This window comes from Plectropomus leopardus, chromosome 5 (assembly GCF_008729295.1).
Source record: "Plectropomus leopardus isolate mb chromosome 5, YSFRI_Pleo_2.0, whole genome shotgun sequence".
In the NCBI taxonomy this organism is placed as follows: domain Eukaryota; kingdom Metazoa; phylum Chordata; class Actinopteri; order Perciformes; family Serranidae; genus Plectropomus; species Plectropomus leopardus.
Genome location: NC_056467.1, coordinates 29,681,661 through 29,703,088, shown reverse-complemented (window position 1 = coordinate 29,703,088; position 21,428 = coordinate 29,681,661). Strand labels below are relative to the sequence as shown.

The 21,428-nt window shown below is 38.4% G+C and overlaps 2 protein-coding genes across 2 annotated transcripts; one reads left to right on the top strand and one right to left on the bottom strand.

Annotated features, from left to right (window-relative positions):
- The first annotated feature begins 1,718 nt into the window (after positions 1-1,718).
- LOC121943448 (claudin-3-like) lies at positions 1,719-2,637 on the top strand. Its single transcript, XM_042486970.1, has one exon. It carries the CDS (start codon positions 1,841-1,843, stop codon positions 2,486-2,488), a length of 648 nt encoding a protein of 215 aa, XP_042342904.1. The 5' UTR covers positions 1,719-1,840; the 3' UTR covers positions 2,489-2,637.
- Positions 2,638-15,086: 12,449 nt separating this feature from the next.
- On the bottom strand, positions 15,087-21,343 carry LOC121943436 (THAP domain-containing protein 5-like). Its single transcript, XM_042486959.1, has 5 exons — positions 21,182-21,343; positions 19,411-19,594; positions 18,223-19,001; positions 16,140-16,326; positions 15,087-15,597 (listed from the first exon to the last, which is right to left on the bottom strand). The coding sequence occupies exons 1-5, from the start codon at positions 21,253-21,255 to the stop codon at positions 15,478-15,480; spliced, it is 1,344 nt and encodes a 447-aa protein (XP_042342893.1). The 5' UTR covers positions 21,256-21,343; the 3' UTR covers positions 15,087-15,477.
- Between the last annotated feature and the right edge of the window lie 85 nt (positions 21,344-21,428).

Here is a 21,428-nt window from a genome sequence, read left to right as displayed (position 1 = left end):
GTAGAAGGGTGTTACTTAGGATCCGTTCTTCATTAACAGACACTTTATTTATTAGCAATTGTTTTAAAAGAGGCATCATCACACCTGCAGTGAAGCCTGGGCTAATAATGATGATCTAAGGGTTACTTAACCCTTTGAAACCTGGATCGATCAGTTTTCTTGCGCTGCATTCAAAAAAGCCGTTCACAAGCTATTTTAACCCTCGAAACCCGAGTAAATTGGTTTGATTTCTTTTGAAACCGTGGGGGGTATACCATTTGTATAACAATTCATGTGCCATGAATTGTTATACAAATGGTAGGTGCCAAGGAAATTACCTAAATATAAATATATATTATAATAATTTTAGATTTAAACTGTTACAGGAAAAATTATAATTGAAATATAAAATAAATACTTCTTTTCAGCAATTTTTTGGCCATTTTCTTCTTTGTTTTAGTGTCTTACTATTTGTTTAGGTAATTTTCTTGTAACTTTTTTTTTAAACTCTTTTTTGCCTTCTCCCCATGTTTTTGAAAGATATCAAACAGATTTGCTAAGGTTTCAAATGGTTAAGACTGAAATAAGAGTTTTTCATTGATCACTGAATAAACAGCTTTCTGATAAACCATAAATATGTTATACACAGATTCTACAAAAGGTAAGGGCCCTCACACAGCAAGCCAACAGTCCGCCATCGATCAACGTTGGGCTGTAAGTGATCGTCTGTCGCCCTTGTTTCTGCAGTTTGTCCCACAGTGTTGCCACTTGTTGGCCCTTGTTGCCTACTTTGACCCTGCCAATCAATCAGCATGCTTAATCAGCATCAGAGAAGAACCTGTCGGTTACCGATATCATGCTGATCAGGGTTCCCACACATTTTCATGGACACAATTTCTAAATTTTTCCATGACTTTTAAGCTCAGTGCACGAGATGTGAAATGGAAGTGAGGGTTGCAAACCAATGACTGAACACAAGAGGGAGTGAGATCGAAACACACTCGATTTTTTGATTGTGTTTTTAAATGCATTGAGTTCTTTAGCAGGCACAGTTCTTATTTTTTGTTGTTCATTAGCGCACAGTTAACATTATTTGTCTTTCAACATCGGGTTGTGTTGTTAAAGTGTTAACCGGCATCTTGAATCTGTCCCGAGTGCCTTCCAGTTTCCTTTTTTAATAACCAATACAGACAATCTCAACCTGCTAGAATGTAGAGATTTTTCCTCTACACAGGTGCAGAACGTAAGTGCAAATTGGCAGTTGGCTGTAGTTAATGTGTTGTGTTCAAACAACGGGGTGATGCATCAGTGGGCCTTCGTCGCCACTATAATCTAAAGTCTGGGCCTTTAGATTCCATTTCCAACTTGCTTCATTGACATGACAGATACAAGAGTTTGACAAAAATGATAAATATGTCAACTTTTCTTTGTATTATACTTGTAATTTAAGTCAAATGTGTTCATTTTCAATCACACAATAAGCCTTAATCCGCCTTTGAAACTGTTTCTTTAGTTTTAACAAACACATGCAGTCCCTGCATGCCCTTTCAGCTGTAAAAGGCCTCTTTGTGGCCAGGCCCATTGTGAAGCTGGTCATGTAAGCTGATAGCAGACTGTGTCCGGGTCCTTCCTCCCCTTTTGGTGATGTCAGCTGCTTCAAGGACTCCTCCCCTCCACCTGATCTGCCTTATAAAGGATACTGGTGAAGCTGAGGCAACAGATCATCACGCACTCACAGATGCAAGGCCTGAAATTAACTTAATTACCAGTTGGGTCTCTGGCTGACTCTCCCCTGCGCAGATTTTTTTTGTGATATCCTCTCAAGTGTGACACATATAGCAGCAGAAGAGGACGTTTCAGTATGTCTGTGGGGCTGGAGTTGATAGGTATCTCCCTGTGCATTCTGGGATGGATTATTGCCATAGTGGCGTGTGCCCTTCCCATGTGGAGGGTGACGGCCTTCATCGGTAGCAACATCGTGACGGCTCAGATCATCTGGGAGGGCCTGTGGATGACTTGCGTGGTCCAGAGCACGGGCCAGATGCAGTGTAAGGTCTACGACTCCATGCTCGCCCTCTCCCAGGACCTCCAAGCTGCCCGCGCCCTCACCGTCATCTCAATCCTGTTAGCCATTCTGGCAGTGCTCATCGCCATCGCCGGCGCCAAGTGCACCAACTGCATCGACGATGAGGCATCCAAGGCCAAGGTGATGATCATCTCTGGGGTGTTCTTTATTGTTTCTGGGGTCATGCAGCTCATTCCAGTCTCCTGGTCAGCCAACACCATTATCAGGGACTTCTACAACCCTTTACTTACTGACGCTCAGCGGAGGGAGCTGGGGGCTGCGCTATACATCGGCTGGGCGGCTGCTGCCCTTCTGGTTCTTGGTGGTGGACTGCTCTGCTGCTCCTGTCCGCCACGTGAGACCCGATACAACCCTTCACGAATGGCTTACTCTGCCCCACGGTCTGCAGGGGGCCCGGGGTTAGAAAGAAAAGACTATGTATGAATGATGTTCAAAGAGGAAAAGACGTTAACCTGCTCTCCACACCAAAATGAGGGTGTACCGAGGAAAAGAGATTATGGAAACAAGGAGACTCCGAAATGAAGGATGTTTGACTTTCCCTTTAATGTTAAGTATCTCTGACTTAGGCTCTGTTTTTCAGAGGCTGAAAAAGCCTGCAGAGGACACTGGAGCACAAATCTCCTTTAAATCGTGCTTTTAAAAAAAGGAAAATAAAATGATGTTGAAAGTCTTTTTTAGGGTCAACATGCTAAATGTGATTGTCACATCAGTATACAATCTACAATATACTTACAACATACAATATACTTTTTATACAGTCCTGACTTCTTAATGTTTAATACAAATTATTTTTTATAAAAACTGCCATGACTGCTTCATGCGTCACCTTCATAAAAAGCACTGCTGTGTGAAAAATGGATAAATGGGATGTGTTAAAGGTATGACGGGGTTACCAATGGGATGATGTGTTGTAAATACTGTAGTAAGAAAGACATTAATCCCCTGTAACTGTAAAGACGGATGATAACTGTATTCAACACAGCTTTTAGTGCAGTGTGGTATGGGTGGAGTTGGGGGGACTGCAGAGGACTATGAGGGTTTTAGTGTGCTCAGAGGGAGCACAAAAGCACCTGGGTTCGTCTATAACAGACATATCTTTGTGTGTTTTGTACAGCTGCAGTGCATGTATCTGACAAGTGTTTTTTAAAAATAAAAATCACTGTTTTTTCAACATACTGCGTATCTTGTTTCATTTCAAAACAAATGATCTTTCAATCCTTTTCTTCTAAGCACTACAGGTGAAAACGCATGAGACTTTGTACTGCTGCTTCCAGAGCTTGTTGTCTTTTAGACTGGAGGGGAAAAATGACCGAAACACACATTTGGGTGTTTCTTTTAGGTTAATTGTTGTTGTGGAAAATAATGCATAGTGTATATCTAATAATATCTAATGCCTTATGTACATATTTAAGGAGAAAAATTCAGAAAATAAACAAAACAAGAATGCTGTACTGCAAGTAATCAGCCAGGAAAGTTTCATGGAGATGTCTATTGTTTAAAATCTTTTACAATTTTTTTTTTCATATATCATTCATAGCCTGATTTGTGGAACATTCTATTCCTAAAAATGCATAATTTGCATATTCAATTTTCAATTTTCAGAAAACTTGTGATCCAAAAATAAATATCTTAATGTCAGAAATCAACTTGGGAAGTTTCTTGGTGACATCTAATATTTGAACATTTTTACTCTATTCACCTTTTGTCTCATATCATTTTGGTCTAAAAATGAATGGAATTTTACAAACCATATCTTTGAAGCCATTTTGTCAAAATGTTTTATTCCTATCATAAAGATTTCTACTGAGGGGTTGTTCATATATCATTCATAGCCTGATATACAGAATTTTTTCTTTCTTAAAACATGGTGAGAAATAATTTGTTTTAATGGCAATTGTGACAATATTTTTTAATTTATGGAATGATGAAGACAAAATTCCCTCTGTATAAAACATGGATTTTGAACTTGGTCTTACCCAATGTTTAGACTTCAGCTGTGTAAATGCATGCCAATTAGCACAAAATTAGATAATGCCTCAACCTCGCTCACAAAAAAAAAGTCTTAACAATGTAAGCAATCAACTGGGGAAGTATCATGATGATATCATGCTCTATGTAAGATTTTGTAATGGCATATTAACTGCTGCATGAGTCAGTAAACCCGTAACAAACATGACGGAGTACGTTCTATCCAGGTGCCTTCGTAAGAATACCCTGTCATTCAATCCTGAGGGCTATGTTACCAGCAACTGGCAACTTAACCACACACGCTCTGAACAATTAGCCACAGGATCAGTTAACGGGCAGAGGTGAGAATGGTGAGCACAGAGGAGTGAAGTCACTCCAGACAGGTTACACCATTTATTCATTTTCTAACCCTTCAGACTTTCGTTATCTTCTGATGCTTGGCTGAGCCTGCGTACTTCTTTCCACCACCCAGCTGCCACATACCTTTACAGTTATTAAATGTTGGGAGTTGCCCTGTAACACCAGACATCTACTGTTGGTTGCTGAAAAAGATGCACTGGTAAAATCAAAAGTGTCTTGCTTAAGCATTCAGTATTTTTTATCTAGAATGGTCCAGCTTGAAGCGTATAGGCAGTTTCTGGGAGATACCGAACTTCAGTCTTTTCTGTCCTGTTTTATATGCCAACTCTGTGATTTTTATGTGGTGATGAGATGCATCATAGCACATAGTCATGTAGACTCGGTGACATTTAAAAGAGCAGTCTAGTTTGAAAAACACACACAGTCACACCTGACAAAGGAAGCAAACTGAAAAATTAATGAACATCTTATGGTAAATATCGGAGAGCTCCCTAGGTGCTATATCAGATTACTTTACAACTGTTGTCTCTTACTGCCATATCAATGTCGCCTCCAACAAAAGGACAAGAAACTGCCTGACATCTGGTCATGATTGTAGTAACTACACATTCGAGTTCAAATATTATTTAAGAAGATTGCAAAAGATTTCCTACTGCAAAGGTTTTCAGGAATAGATTTTTTTAAGACTATAGACAAATGAGGAAATATATTTTAGTTTGTACCTTTGGCAAAACAAGTTTAGTTTTGATTTGTGTTCCGGTGAAGCCAGATTATCTATTATATGCCCTGAAAATGTATATAAAGCACACTATGACCTGTTGGAGAGCTGGGCAATATGGGCTGGGGATTATATTGCAATAATTTTAGGCTGTATTTAATACATGATATATATCTAGATATCTCCTAAAAAGCACTTCATTAATGCTAGAACTGGGAGACAGAATTGAACATTACTTTTTTTTAAACAAATTTCTTCACTGAAAAAATATCAACATAATTCCATTTTTGATTAATAATCATTATTAATGTAGATAAAATGACTAAGTGGGTAAAGACAATTATAAAAAATGCAAACTTTAAATCAGAAAAAAACACTATTTATTCCATATCACAATATAACAATATTTAATCTCTAAATAGATATTTAGTCATATATCTCAATAAAATACAATATCTTTATATAGCCAAGCCCTAACCTGTCAGTTAAAAGAATATAGTGAAATTGCAATATTCTTTTATTTTAACTGTAACTTATCTTACTTTAATTTACTGCCAGTCATTAAGAGTACAATTATTTAATTGCTGAATTTAAATAATCTTCATGTCAATTAAACTGAAATGCAAGTACACTCAACTTACATATGGAAATATGAAATATGAAAACACTAAACTACATTTTAACATATCTAAAGTCAAATCTGTAACGCGAGGGTGGGCTTATGTTGGTATGTGTCCCCCCAATATATATCATCATTACGGTCCATTGTTGTTTAATATCATGTTTATGATCCAAACTGGCTTCTAAATGATGAAAAACACATTTGCTTCGTTTAAATCTCCTTATTCTGAGACTGAATGACAAGTATTCTGCTACAGTAAACAGGCCTGTGTAGGACATCACAAAGCACTAATCTCAAAAGCAAAAGAAAAAAAAGAGAGCAAATAACTGGAGCTCTTTCCACAGAAGAGTGACAGAGCATCATGATGTTTATCAGTGAGCAGTTTCCTGTGTGCTGTTTCAGTGAATTGTCTAAGGCCCTCAGGCATGTTTGGTCATTGTTAAGCTAATCATTGATTCTTACACAGGTGTACTTCACAGGCAGCCCAACAATACACAAGCTTCCCCGTTTACAAATGGTGGCACATCAAATGAAACACTTGTTGTCATTACAAATGTGAATATGAGTGAGATTTTCATGGTTTGACAAGAAACAGAAAAAAACTTAACTATAAAGCTCGTGGAGTCCAAGTAAAGGAAAGACGCACAAAGCTATGAAGAAACTCAATCTAATCAAATACCTAAACCTGGCTGACTGTTAAAAAAAAGAAAGAAAGCAAAGGAAAGAAAAAAGGCACTCTGTGAGTCTCTCTAGTCATGCTCTGCTGGCTCTGGCCAAACTCTGGTCACATGACCGATACTGGGGAATGTGAAGGGCAGAGAGGTTGCCTGGCACCTGAAGTCAGAAAGAGAAAGCGACCCCCCTCCTCCTCCCTGAAAATAACACAGGCTCCCTGTGTTCACTCAGTGAGAACGGAAACTCACTGAGGTTTCTTACCTGCAACAACAGGTTATCTACATCCAAATCTAAACCACAAAAGTCCCACAAAGGTATTTATTCAACAAGAATGCTTTTCTCTGAATTACAAAGTTCTTCAGTTTGAAACTTTCTCAGCAGAAACCATGTTCTACCAAAGTCCACTTGAGAATAGTTTAATTTCAAGCCATAGTCCTCGGTATGAAACACTATCAGTTACATAAAGCTATTTTTTTAATGCAAACATAAACCATTACACACACACACACACACACACACACACACACACACACACAAATACACACACACACACACACACACACACACACACACACACACACACATAACATTGGGCTGTCATTAGTTGTTTTACCATGCAGTTCCATCAGGACCCCACCCACATACCTGAATTAGGCGCATCTTTCTACTTCCTCCTAAAAGGGCCCAGTTCTTTCTTTAGTCTTTCTTAAACTCATTTTCTGACTGTAACATTGGGCTGCCATTAGTTGTTTTACAATGCAGTTGGATGGTGCCTTGCATGTTTGTATGGGTGAAGTTTACTCTGCTGTTGCTTTATTTTTGGAAGTCATCCTGTTACTTTCAACTAAATATTCAAAACATTATTATAGATTATATATAACAGCCATAAAGCTAAGGTCTGACTTAAAATCCGATGTGCTACTAGTGGCACAATAACAGGACAATACAATACACCAGCCCTGCAACTCTCCTCTATTGTGATTTTGTCAAGAATGTGTGGATATTGGCCTGGGCTTATGTAAGAGTTCAATAGGTGGAGGTAACAAGCCAAGACAAACTGAAAGTGCCTTTAAAGGTCACAGGAACAAAGATGTAACATCAAAATGTCTGCATTCTTGATCACAGACCACTTGAAAAAAAAACAACAACAACGAAAAAACTTTTTTCGAAATGTGTTACTTCTAGTTAATAGACAAATGAATTAGCTATATTTTGATACGAGGTTTGAAAGTCTGTGATGAGTTATGGTTGCCTGCCAACAATTTCATCACAAAGTTGGGCCAAATGTGAACAGGGTTAGTTGGCACACTGATTTGGGGGTTGGTTGGCACACATGCACAGAAATTTAAAAATTAACAAGTTTTAACTGTAACTGTATTTTGAACAATTAAAACTATTTTTGAAAGTTCAAAAACAATGTTTTTATTGTTAGTTAATCATTTATTAATTAGACATTCTGACTGAAAAATTGCTTAAAAGTGTTGTTTGAGGGATAAAATTATTTAATCATGCAGCTCTTCTAGAGCTTTCCAAATGTTTTTAGACCACATGGCTCAAATTCCTTTAGAAATGAGTCATTTCATAGGGGTTGTGATGCTCAAAAAAATGTATCAACTGACATCTCTTTCAATATGCAAGTATATGGGAAAAAGGTTTTTTTGGGCCCATTGGTGTTATGTGACGGACAAGTACTTGTACACTGTTTGGCCACTACAAAAAAAGATTCAAAGGCTTCAAAGTTCAGGAAGTTGAAAGTTGCAGAGGTATCTGTCAGCACCAACCCCCCAGGAAGTGTGCCAGACGTTGAAGCAAAATTTACATAGTGTCTGAAAGTGGATTTACACTGTCCGGGTTGGTCACGTGATGCACACTGGCCCAGAAAGACTTTTCCCCATTGACTAACATCAGGAAAGAGACGACTTCAAATCAGTATATAATTTTTGTGAGCATCAAAACGCAAAAAAATGTCTTCTTTCCCTGTCTAGATGTAAACCATCCGGTTCGATAACATTTGGAAAGGCTAAAAGAGCAGCAAGATTACATTTTTTAGACCGCCATTCAAGCTAGTGAGGTGCTAATCTGAAAGTCGGTTGTTCCGCCGGTGGACGTTAACCACTTGGGCACACTCGGCCGCGTTCGGTTGCCATTAATCTCTACTTTGCATGCTCTATGGGCCAGTAGATCCGGTTATTTTACACATTTCTAAACCTGGAAAAAGAGTTTTTTCTGCTTTCTGCGCCAGTGAGCAACTCTAGGAATGAACGAGGCCACGCCTCCATGTCTGTATCCAGACTTCACTATATGACATCCACAGGTACTGTCGACAATATTAGCAATAGTAGGTGATGGCAATGGGAAAATACTAAAGTCTAAACCATTTTATGGGCTTGTGATCTTGCGATTGGTGCACTTCTCTACACAGACGATATAACCAAATGTCACACGGATGATGACTTCAGTGTACTCAGGTACAGAAGAACATTACTTATGTGAAAGCTGAGCAGCAAGGACGTCATACTTAAGACACAGTACAAATCATTTTTACCCAATATATGAAATTATGCTTTATTTCCGAGGTAATAAGTAATACTGACGTGTGTTTTTACCAAAATATAATGAGGAAGAGAAAGGAGAATGGTGTGAGCCGCAGGATCACTTGGGTCAGGTTGTACTAGCAAAATCCCTTTATGCGTGTGCATTAGCTCACTGGTGTGAGGCACATATGAGCATAAGTACCTGCTGATAAAGTTCCCAGTCAGATGAAAAGAACGGATCCCTCCCTTTCACATTCCAGCAGAGCAGAGATAAGAAACACTTGCTCTCATCATGTTTCATTTTTTCAGCTGAATTAAATCAGGTTAAAGCCAGTTTGGGGTGACAGCAGCCTAATGAGAGAGGAGTCGAGGTTGAACATGCGAGTTCATTGGTTAAAAAAGCAGCACAACACCTTTAGGAAAATGTGTGTGTGAGAATAATGTGTGTAACATTGAAAAAGACACTTTAAAATGAAACAGACACTGGGGCAGTAACACAAAAGTAAACAAACATCAGACACTCAAAAAATCATTCTACGTCAAATTTGAGGGTCTTAACGTTTAACATTTCAATTTAAAAGAGGAGTATGAACACTTTTACATTTTTTTACAATATGATTATTATGTCATTATGTCATGTTATTATATTCTGCCTAATTTTTAAAGTATTGCCAAAGAAGAAATTAAAACAACCAGTATGGCAATATTTTGTTTTGCCCAAAAGGGAAATATTAATAAAATATTCTGCTGCCCTCTAGTGGTCAGTCATACCAAAAATCTCTGGTGACATTTTTGACTGAAAATACTACATTGCTGTTAGAGGTTGTTAGATGTTCTGCTCTGTTATCCCTGTAAAATAACTCATATATCTAAACTGGCAGGGGGGGGGTTCAAGAAAGATTTGATGAATAAATGACATGTTCTTTTTTTTGGCAGAGGACAGAGGAAATCTCTTCTTTTTTATTAGGTAGCTCTGATGTCTACAAAAAACATAAGAAGGCACCAAGCCTTTACCACTGATGCCTTCTCTGCTCATTGGAGACTGCAACTAAGGTAGTACAGCAAAAAAACCCAAAACAAAACAACAACATAATACTAAAAGTTATTTTTTCTTAAACTGAACCAGAAGTCAGTCAACCTCAGAACCCATCAGCTATTAGCTGAGCCAGAGTTCGACTTATATTAATGCATATCTACCAGGAAAAGACTCAACATGGCCACAAAAAGATGCAAAGGAACTGTAAAGAGACGCATAACTACCATAAGGAAACTGAGGTTATATCCAGATATGTCTATGTGTCTTTATCACTGGAAATGCCTACTGCAATATGCAAAAAATGAGATCAGATTTTACTGAATTTCATTTGGATAACACAGAAAATGTTTTTCATGCAGCATAAAAAGAAATGATGGTCTGGAGGTACGAAGTTTGAAATAGTACTTTCAATGTGATATGGCTAACTAATCTGATTAAAGACAAAGACAACATTTGGAATTATTTCCCAAAAGACATTTATTATAATGGGGGGACTTAAATTTCTGTGATTACAAAGCTGATAAGTTGTTGTACCAAGTGCACCTCACTTAAAAATTGCAGTTGTTGACAATTTTTGACATCAATATTCTTCAAATCTGTACATTTGTCTTTAAAGTGAGCTATAAGGCTACAGATTTACCCCATAGTTTTATAAAATAATAATAACAATAATAATCATAGATACAATTTTGTTAAAAACTCTCAATTCTGTAATTATAGCGATAGACAGAATCTGAATCTACATATTTTTTGTGTAACACTTCCCGTGGTCAGTTTTCCACCAAATATCTTGGAGTTATCTTATGGAATGAAAATGTTCATTTACTGGATTCTTCTGTATCATTGTCTGTGTACAAACAGAGACTTTGAAAAGCTCTGCTGTCAAAAACATCTTATTTGGATCAAGAATGATTCCTCTATGAACTGTTCTCTCGTTCAAAATGATTATTTGCAATTTCATATTTCAACCCAAGTCTTATACAGTGAAATTGTGATTTTTTTTTAGCAACTAAATGTACTGGTGCTGTGATTTATGTATTTTACTATCCATATGTTTTCTTGGAGTAGTTTTCAAATTCATTTAAGTCAATATAGGTTTCTACCACACCCTCACATGTACTGTTTATATGTTTTATCCCCATTGTGCTTTGTATTATGTGAAACAAATTTAAAAAATAAGTTGGAAGTTCACAAATGCTCATAATCAAGTTCTGCTGGCCAATAAACTGATTAACAAACATATTTTTTCTAAATATTTACATTTGGAAAAACAGAAATATTTAACTAAAAAAATGGCAATTTTCTTCATAATGGAAAATGGAATGATATTAATATTGTGTAGAGTGAAGTGCAGTCATTACAGGGGAGACAGTGAGTTATGAAAGTCAGCCTACACCTGTATGTCGTCTTTTTTCGTACACAAGCAGGCGAGGGAGCACGCAGGCACACCAGGCAGTATCAAGCAATATTTCATCAGCGATGCCACAGTTTTCACATACAAGAGTGACACACAAAACAGCTGGTTCTGAAATGTAACCACTAAGCACCAGTAACAATATATCTTAAAACTTCAGATAAAAGCCCTCTCCCACTTAGATGCCCAGTCCCTTTTTTTTAGCAGGGTGTGGCAACACATTTGAACAAATAAAGACCCATTAGAGGTCCAGTCTGGTTCCCATGCAGTTCATTTTTTGGAAGTTCTTTCTAAGTATAAAAGCGGGCTGTTGGCTACCTGCTGGACTTAACGGTAGTGAGCTGCCTAGATCATGCATATAGCATGTATAAATTTATATACTTTTGTCAATATGGACTTATTTCTCACAATTTTGGCTTGATAAGATTCTCTACAATTCAATTATTTACTTAATTTTACTGACACCATGAGCACCAATGAAGACAGAATTACCGGCATAGTAAACAAGCACAACTCCAAAACTGTATTCACAAATTACATTCAGAATTATCAACATTATGCATTTAATTTCTTGCTTTGCATAGGTTTTTTTGCTTTGTTTGTTTTACTTTATCGTTTTGTTTTAGCTATTTTGGCAAATGTTCAGGTCATTTCTTCTTTTGTGGCTAATTACCTTCTTTACATGTTTTTGATCAATAAAATAAAATAAAATAAAATAAAGCCACATTGCCCAATCTCAGAAAGTAAAATAAATAATTTGATTTTAGTTCCAACCTTTGCTGAGGAACAGTTTTGTTTGAATGGAAATAAAAGCCTGCAGCATATAGACGCCTGTGCCAAATATAAGCCTGTTGAGTTGAGTGGTTTATGCAGTAACAGGCCGGGCTGTAACTCAAGTTTTACGGTACTCAGTATCTGCATGCAACCTTCACCATGACACAGAGACCACCTGTGTATGTCCAGTCCCGTTAGCAACAATTAAACACACAGGTTAATTCAACATGAAGCCAAACTTAAATGTACAGTGACTTACCGATTTTGTAGACTTAATGTTAGGTGTGTTTTAGATAACATCCATCCGTCGGTCTGTCCTCGTGAAAACATTGGCATAAAACTGGTCCTTATAGTTTTGTTAGCCGTTTAGTACATTAGCTAATTTAGCTGCTAACATAGCTACATAGCCAAACTTTTCATCTATACCGATACGTTTAAAACGCTTTTCTGACTTTCCTTTTTTCGATATAGTTTGGCTAAAGTTGGGGTTGTCCTCGTATTCGCTATAATTTTCCTTTTCGCGTTGAATTTTTTTTTTTTTTTGCAAAATCGCTGGGTGCTGAGACGTCCGCAGCTTCCGCCCAGATGACATTGACATACGTTAGCAAGCTCTGACGTAATGACGTTCAAATCTAATTGTACACATTTCCAGCGTAAAATAAATAAATAAGAAAAAGAAAAATAACAATAAAAAATATCCAGTGTAGAATCCAGTTTTAAATGTATCAAATGCAATTATGAGGTATTTGTTAAAAATTTAACAGGTTTGCATAATAAGCCAGAGAGGAGTTGTTAATGATGTCAATACCAGGAGAGATCTCTCCTGTTGTTGCTTGCACCCACGAAAGAATGGGAATTAAAGGAGCAGTGTGTAAATTTGGGGAAATTTAGTGACATCTAGCAGTGAGGACTGCAGATTGTAACCAGTTGAAACTGCTCCTAGTTAGGATTCCTTCAGTGTTCATTGTCCAGGAGGTTTTTAGCAGGAGCGGGAATATCCGCAAAGGTCTCTTCATCTCTAAAATAAACTGACCAGGTGATTTAAACAGGAAAACAAACATAATGTAAGGCTGCCTTCTTCTAGCCTTAACACTTTAAAATTCCTTAAAAATATTAAGAAAAGACAATAACATAATTGTATGGAGAATCAACTCTTTTTATAACTATGGTAATTAAGTATATAACACTGGATAATTTTCTGATAATCTTCGCCCTTTTTAAAACATTTTTTTAGTTAATTGTCTTGTCACCTTTGCCATTTTTTGGGACATTTCTTGCCAAGTTGGTCTTTTCTTTTTTCCCCTATGTTTTGAAAAAAAAAAAAAAATCAAACCAATTTGCTCAGTCTTAAATGGGTCAAAAAGCTTGTGAAAGGCCTCTGAATGCAGCACAAGAAAACTGATGCACACCTTCTACAGAGGCACCATCGAGAGCGTCCTGACCAGCAGCATCACCGTGTGGTACGACGCCTGCTCCACGTCCTGCAGGAAGAACCTCCAGCGCATCGTGAGAGCAGCTGAGAAGATCGTCGGTGCTTCTCACCCCTCCCTCCAAGACCTCTACACCTCTCGTCTCACCCGCAAAGCCCTTGGCATTGTGAGTGACCCCACCCACCCGTCACACAGCCTCTTCAGCCTGCTGCCATCAGGGAGGAGACTGCAGAGCCTGCGGGCCAGGACCAGCAGACTGCGGGACAGCTTTGTCCACCAGGCTGTCAGGATGGTGAACTCCATCCCTGCTCTGCCCACCCCCCTCTCCTGCTCTGCATCCCCCCCGACACTGAAATCTCTCCCTGCTCTGCCCCCCCTCCACACACACGCACCACCTGGACTACAACTCCCTGCTGCCCCACCCCACCCCACCCCTACTCACACACACGCACTCACACACGCACACGCGCACACACGCACACACACCCTGGAGTCTGAAATGCCCCCCCCCCCCACACACACAGGTATGCACCATGGACTCTAAAAAAACTCTCACCGAAGTGAACTCCTCCCCTCAGGAAAACAACAACACACAGTCACTTTAATCACCACCAGCCAATAAGCTAAATTCTTTCTTTCTAATTGCACTACCATATACATTTGCACTACTATAACTATTTTTAATGTGTCATTGTTTGTATTGTACAGTTTTTATTTATCTTTTTTTAAATATATATATATTTATGTCTACTCTCTGTCACAGAGAGTTGAGAGTACACAATTTCAATCCTCTTTGTCTTGTACATACTGCAGAATTGACAATAAAGCTGACTTTGACTTTGATGTTGACCCAGGTTTCAATGGGTTAAAGTGAGGGGGTCTTTGGTTAAAGCTGATATGTCTATTTAGTGTCAAATCTCCTGCAGCCTAGATGAAACCACCACCTCTACAACCATGTAGTGGACAGAGAGCCCATGCAACCTCTGACTCTGATGCTGTATCTACTGACAGGCGGTGACCACTGTGTTTACTCATTTCTTTGTTCCTGCTACTAAAGAAGAAAAGGTAAACACTGCCAGTGATGATAATTTAATCAAACTCTTTCTCATATGACTTAACTGTTTACTGTATGTAAACTTTTTTTTCTTTTAATAGCTGAAATGTACATTAACCTTAAAAAAAAGCACAGGGCTAAATGGAAGTTATTTTTAATTTGATATATACATTATCATAAACCATGTAAGTCAAACCAAAAGTGGTTGGAGGAAGGAGAGGGGGAAACTGTTAAAAAACACATTCAACATTGTTCTGTAGCACTAATCCATATTTGTGCAAAGCTCATAGCTACCACATTGAACACCCAGGTCTCACTTCATTAAAGGGGCAGCTTACCCCAAAATCTAAAGCACACATTTTCCTCTTACCTGTAGTGCTATTTATCAGTCTAGATTGTTTTGGTGTGATTGAGTGTTGGAGATATAGTGAAACTAGATGGCTTGTGGTGCTCAAACGTCAAAAAAGATACATTTGAAAAAGTCACCAGCAATGTCTCTTTCCAAAAATCACAACCCGGTTACACAAGATTTAAGTAGTTTCATGTAGTAACTATATTCTCTCTGTCAAATTACACCTACGAAACATATCACTGCGCAGGAGGAGTACCATCTAGTTCCATTACATTTAAGAGAAGGCAAATATCTCCAACTCTCTGCAACTCACAGCAAAACAATCTGGACTGATAAATAGCACTAAAGGTAAGAGGACAAATATGTTGTTTTTTTATTTTTTCCCTTAAAGAGAAAAAAATTAGGTAGTACATCTCTTCTTTTTTGGCACAGTGGGCAGCAGACAGACACACAGATGGGACATCTGCAGTCAGCCTCACAGATTTTCATCTGCGTTTATGAATGGAGTATACAAGTACGCAGCATCGTTTTCTTCATAGATGATGGCCACAGTCTCACCAGCATCTGGTACTGTTGCACTGGTCTGTATGTAAGCCTGAGAGAGCAAAGACAACACCAAACAAAAGTCAAAAAAGGTTCATTCAGTCTGCACTGAAACATATTAGGCTAATTCTTTTGTATGGAAAGACTAGTTTTACCTTGACATGTTTCGACCACGGTCTTCCTCAGAGGAGTCACGTGATGCTCTGACAGGTATAAAACAGCTGACAGGACACATCATAACATCATTTGACTCTTCTGAGAAAGACTGCAGGTAGACAGCAGTCGAAACATGTCAAGGTAAAAAAACCAAAAACCTTGCTAGTCTTTCAATACGAAAAGAATTAACCTAACACCAAATTAATGCACTGTTTGACATTTTCAAAAAAACATATCAGTATTTAATCCCAATATCCAATATTCTTTGGCTGAGCTCACAGTTTTATAAGCAGGACATTAATTGTAATGGAAAGTTCAATATCTCTTAGTGAAATATTAGACTAAACCTACAGATAAACTTGAGGCTTAAACATGTTTTATTCAGATTTATTAAAATAAAAGTGGACTTCTTTCATGTAGAGACTTTGAGCTCTTTACCCTCTCGAGCAGTTGCAGTCGCTCCTCGTTCAGCAGGTTGCTCTGCCTCAGCTGGCTGACCGTGTTCTCCAGGCCCAGCAGTTTCTCCAGGTGTCGGCGATGTCGCTGCTGCAACACTTTAACCTTCTTCTGCAGCTCGGTAACTATCGCCTCCAGCTGCTCCTTACTCAGACTGTTCTTATGGTAGCTGCTCATGTGAAGAGTGGAAAGAGATTGTTTAAGTCATAACACAGACATGAATATAGGATAGAAAAGCATGACTGATGCTTTCTTTAGTTGTGATTTAAAATGCTCCAATGTTAACCCTTTGAAACCTGAACAAATTGGATGGATTTCCTTAAAAGACATATCAACAAGGCAATGAGCAACTTAACAAGAAATGAGCAAGATCATTTCAATCAGCAAGATATCAGTAAACAGTTACAGAAAATCAGTGAAAATTAGCACAAAAAATAAAATAAACAGGAAATTAACAGTGCTAATATAAAATAATAAAAATAAAAATAAATAATAATAATAACAATAACAATAATAAGCATACAGTATATTTTTTTCTGCACCTTAACTGTAATAAATAATTATGGAGATTAGGACATTTTCCCCTAGACTTTTTGATATTTCTTTTTTGAAATTCTCTCTCTGTTGTTTTTTAAATCTAACTTTTAGGGAATTTTCTTATTTTTTTACCAAGTTGCCAACTGCTTTTTTTTTTAAGAAATCAAACGAATTTCTTCAGGTGTCAAAGGTTTAAATGCTTGTGAACAGTGTATGGACACCACACAAGAAAACTGATGACGATCCAAGTTTTTAAGGGTTAATATCTAGTTGTTGACTGTTTGCTGTATTTTTACTCATGTTGGCATCATTAGTGTTTTTATTACGGTAACGCTGACACTTCTGCCATTCCCCCCTCAGGTTCAATTGCATTTATTATTTTATTCATTTTAATTTATTATTTTATTTGTTTTAATGATGCTGCTGTTTTTTATTCCTTTATTCTTTTTGACTGTTTGGATTTCACTTATGTTATGTATTTGTTTTTATCCTTGTAATTTGTTTGGAGTGAGTGTATCTTTTGACTGTGATTGGAGCTCATTAAAACAAATTTCAATCAACTACATAGGTATGATATATAGATAGATGATTCAATCGTGAATCTTAATGCTGACCTTACAACAAATGACTTTTCAAGCAATTTCACTGTTGCAGACAAATATCTAGAGTCCGAATAAAAACAAGGCAGTTTTTTAGAGTTGTGTCGCACTCCTCTGATTGTGAACATTTGGTGTAAGTTGGTCACAAAACTCTGACCTGTCTTAAGTCAGTCTTCTTGACCTTCCAAGAAAAACATGTTAAGTTGCTAGTCTTGGCGCATTCAAATACTGAAGTTCAGTGACGCATGTGGCGTGGAGAAACTGGTGGAGTTGAAGAGTGCCTGTGTTTAATTCAGTGTGTATCTGATACACCAACCAGCACTTGATTTTAGTGAGAGATCTCAATTTTTGAAATGATGGGCTGCTCATTCCCACAGTCTCCTCCTACTAAAATAACAGCTAACCAAAAGAGGCTGGCAGCAAGTTGCAGTGACAGAATCCAAAATGTAAAGTTTGTTCATAAACACAGTTCATCTTTATGTCATCTTTATAGATGATATTGATGCCAAACTGACAAGAAAACTGTCGACATATGACGACTTTTATCTTGTGTTTCTAAAATTATGTGTTTTTGAGGACACAAAAGTAATTCTTAATATGTCATAATTCTTAAAGGGAGCTTGGTGTAATATTTTCCACCAGGAGCAGGATTTATAAGAATTTCAAAAGGAATCTGGTTGTAGTCTTGCAAATTGTGAACCTGCATGATCCACAGTCTTTCCAAAATTTGACTGTGACTAAACAACTCATATTCTCTTCAATTGTGAGAGGGCGTCAGTCTTTAGCTTTTTAAGGCCTCTTCGAAGTCTTCTAAAAGTCTTCTAGAGATGGGAGACATGCACTGACTTAACTCTGATCTCAGGTTGAACATGAGATCCTGCAGCCAGCACCTGGAAACAAACATGTCCCTAAACTTGATCAGTACTCACCAGTGTTCTTCCAGCTGGTGATCCTGCCACTCTATGCTGTCCTCCTCCGACTTCCCGTCATCTCCCTCTCCCTCATCTGTGTCCAGTCTTTCCACTGTGAGGACCAGGGACGTGGGAGACGGTGCCACATGTTTGGACACTATAGGCAGAGTAGAGGTGATGGGCTTGGAGCTCAGAGCTGACGACAGCACTGTATCCGGGCTGAAGGTGAACTGGGAGGTTTCACTGGGGAAGACATTCGGTATCGTCTCGAAGTAGGCGATGACTTGAGTTTCGTGGCCTCCAGGGACGCCTGAGGACTCCTCTGTGGTGTCACTCACATCTTCAGCAGCGACAGCAGCTGCGTCTGTCAGTGTGGGGTCATTCATGAGCAGCCCGTGGCCCTGAGATAAAATAGCAGCAGTGATTCTATTCAGGAGCTCATCTTGCCCCTCAGACATCACCACCAGCTCCCCGCTGTTACTGAGATCGTTTGCTGTCTGGAATAAAGTTAAAGGGAAATTCGCCCTCGTTTCGATTGTGTCCACAGATGCCAGCGTGTTCAGGTCAGCGTGTAGAGAGCATTCAGATTCTCCAACATCACTTGACTCCAGCAGGCCGGTCTCTCCCTGCTGCGATGGGTCCACAGTGATCTCATACAGGTGGACCGTGTGCAACGCACTCTCCATCTCTACAGCGTCAGCAGCCCCCGCCCTGTCATCGGACACTGCCGCGCTCTGATTACTGTTAGCTCGAAGCCGCTTTGGCTTCTTTTCACTGCGATCCATCGCTTTCCGTTTCTAGAAAGAAACATGAGTGTGTTTATTAAGAGAAACCCGACAGCGTGTACAGTTCAACTCAGAACTGTTGAAATTAGGGGTCATTTTTCATACCGATTACAAGGACTTAATGAGACCGATAACTGATTTTTGGAACTAATAGGCATGTACATGAAAATAAATTAAACCTTCTGTCAATATTCAGGATTTGGAATATAACAAACTTCAACACAAAACGTTGTTTAAATACCTTCAGCAAATGTTTAATCTGATCTAACCCTATACTTTTTTTTGCCTGTCTGCTTGTTTGTATAATCGTTTCTCTATTTTCTTTTTCACACATAAAATCAAAAACTAAATTTCTGGCCTATAAATACAACTAACATGGCATAGAAAAACTATAAAGACTGCAGTAAGTGTCTTGTTTTACCTCGGCCTGCTGGAAGACTGTGGGCACGGCGTCGCTCTCCAGGTAACGGATCCCCCACCGCACCTTGAAGCACGAAGGTGCAAAATGCTCGTGACAAATATACTGGTGTCGAGAGGGAGTCCAGTTCTCACGTCCCATGTTCCTCAGCCACTGCTGCAGCCGGACCGGGTCCTGGAGAGGAAACCTAAAACACAGTTTTAAAATGTTTAGAATCAAACAAAAAATACACCCACAAACACAATGCACTGTGTGTATGTGTGTGTGTGTGTGTGTTCAGTTGTTTCAGTGAAACGATGATAACGTCAACAAACATTAAAATCAGAGCACCAGCACTGATGCTGCGATAGTGTAACTGACTGACTCTGTGGACTCGGCACATTTTAGCTTGTGCCATAACACTCTAAACAGCGTTATGCAACCCAACACTGGAAGCTTTTGAGGCCATAATTAGTGGTGTTGCCGTATGTGATTACATTTATATTGACAGATGCTGAGAAACACCATTAAAAAAACATTGTCAAATACATCAAAGATACAATAGTAGCAGTGAATGCACATTTTTAATTGCCTTTTGTAGCAGACAGGTTTCTAGTTTTGTCACTGTGATGACATTTTCAATATAAATGTAATAAGGGTCAACAGATTATTGTCCTGGACGATAATCAGGGCCAATATTTGGCATTCTACCGATTATCTGTATCTGTAACAATTTATTTTAAATATTAGCGATAAAATTAATTAACTAAAAAGTGCAAAGAAAGTGCAAGCATGGGGAGAACTCTGACTTATAGCTCAGGGAGTTATTTTTATGAATTCATTTTTTATTTAAATTTTCACTTGACTTGATGAAAAAAAAGTTGCTGGGAACTTGCTGTATATGATAGGCATCTCAGCAATTTTGTTTTTATAAAGTTCAGTGAAAACTGAAATAAATGAATTAATAAAAATAGCTTCCCAAGGTTTTGCAAACTAAAAAGTTCCACCATGCTGATACTTTCTTTGCATGTATTGCAGACTGCCTTCCCTCGTGTTGACACTTAATTTCAAAAAAATCAAAATCAAATCAAAAACACAGATACAGATAATTGGCAGAACACCAAACACCAGCCCTGCAAATCAGCCTGGCCAGGCTGGTAATCTGTCGACTCTTGTTATTTACTAATAATCGATACTGGCCCTGAAAAAAACAATACCGGCTGACCCCTAATACATTCTAAATTAAAAAAGAAGAAGAAGAAGAAGAAAGAAATGTCAATAGTGCACTTTGCATTTAATTTTTCAGTTTGTCTACCTCACGTTATAAAATTAAATTAAATTTCTTGGCCTTTCACCTTGTCTTAAATACTCTAATCTGCTGTAACACGATATCATTCCTCTATCGATCCATCTGCCAGTCTCACTGTGGCTCAAATCCACAAAACACAACAACTCAAAAGCACATGTTCTACATTCTTAAATATCTCTTCAGGTGAATTTGCATGTCAACAGACACTCAGTCACCAGACTGTCTGACAGACAGAGATCATGATTTAATCAGGACTCAAAAGTCAAAATAAGGCGAGACAAACTGAATAGCTCATCAAATGCTGATATTTAATGACTGATATCACAGTGATTTGTGTTAAAATATATCGTATAAACTGCCGTTGTTTAAGACTGACTCATCAGGGAGGTCCACGTCCCTTAAAGTTAGAGATGACGGCTCCTCCAGCAGCTCCACAGCTAACATGAACTAACAAATTGAGTAACAGATAAATAAACACGTGCTCACTTGTAGAAGCTCTTCCTGTCGTTGTTGTTTCCGGAGTCATTCTTACAGTTTGGGACCGAACAGTATTTGGGCATCTCAGGTCGGTGCTGTTTGAAGGCGGTTTGTCTTCGTGTCCAACTGGGTTCACAACAAGGTGAAACTCGTGCTGTGTGTTGTCAACGCGTGGCGCACAGTGACGACACGCGATCAGCTGTTTACAATCGTGACGACATAGATGCGCGACCATCGCTTTAAAGAGAAATCGGTA

Excerpts from the sequence above, each read along its gene's own strand:
- LOC121943448 (XM_042486970.1), top strand. The coding sequence starts at position 1,841 with ATGTCTGTGGGGCTGGAGTTGATAGGTATCTCCCTGTGCATTCTGGGA.
- LOC121943436 (XM_042486959.1), bottom strand. The coding sequence starts at position 21,255 with ATGCCCAAATACTGTTCGGTCCCAAACTGTAAGAATGACTCCGGAAAC. Across the intron at positions 19,595-21,181 it reads GACAGGAAGAGCTTCTACAA|GTTTCCTCTCCAGGACCCGG; the intron begins GTGAGCACGTGT and ends ACTGTGTTTTAG. Across the intron at positions 16,327-18,222 it reads CACCAGCTGGAAGAACACTG|CTACCATAAGAACAGTCTGA; the intron begins GTGAGTACTGAT and ends TCACATGAGCAG.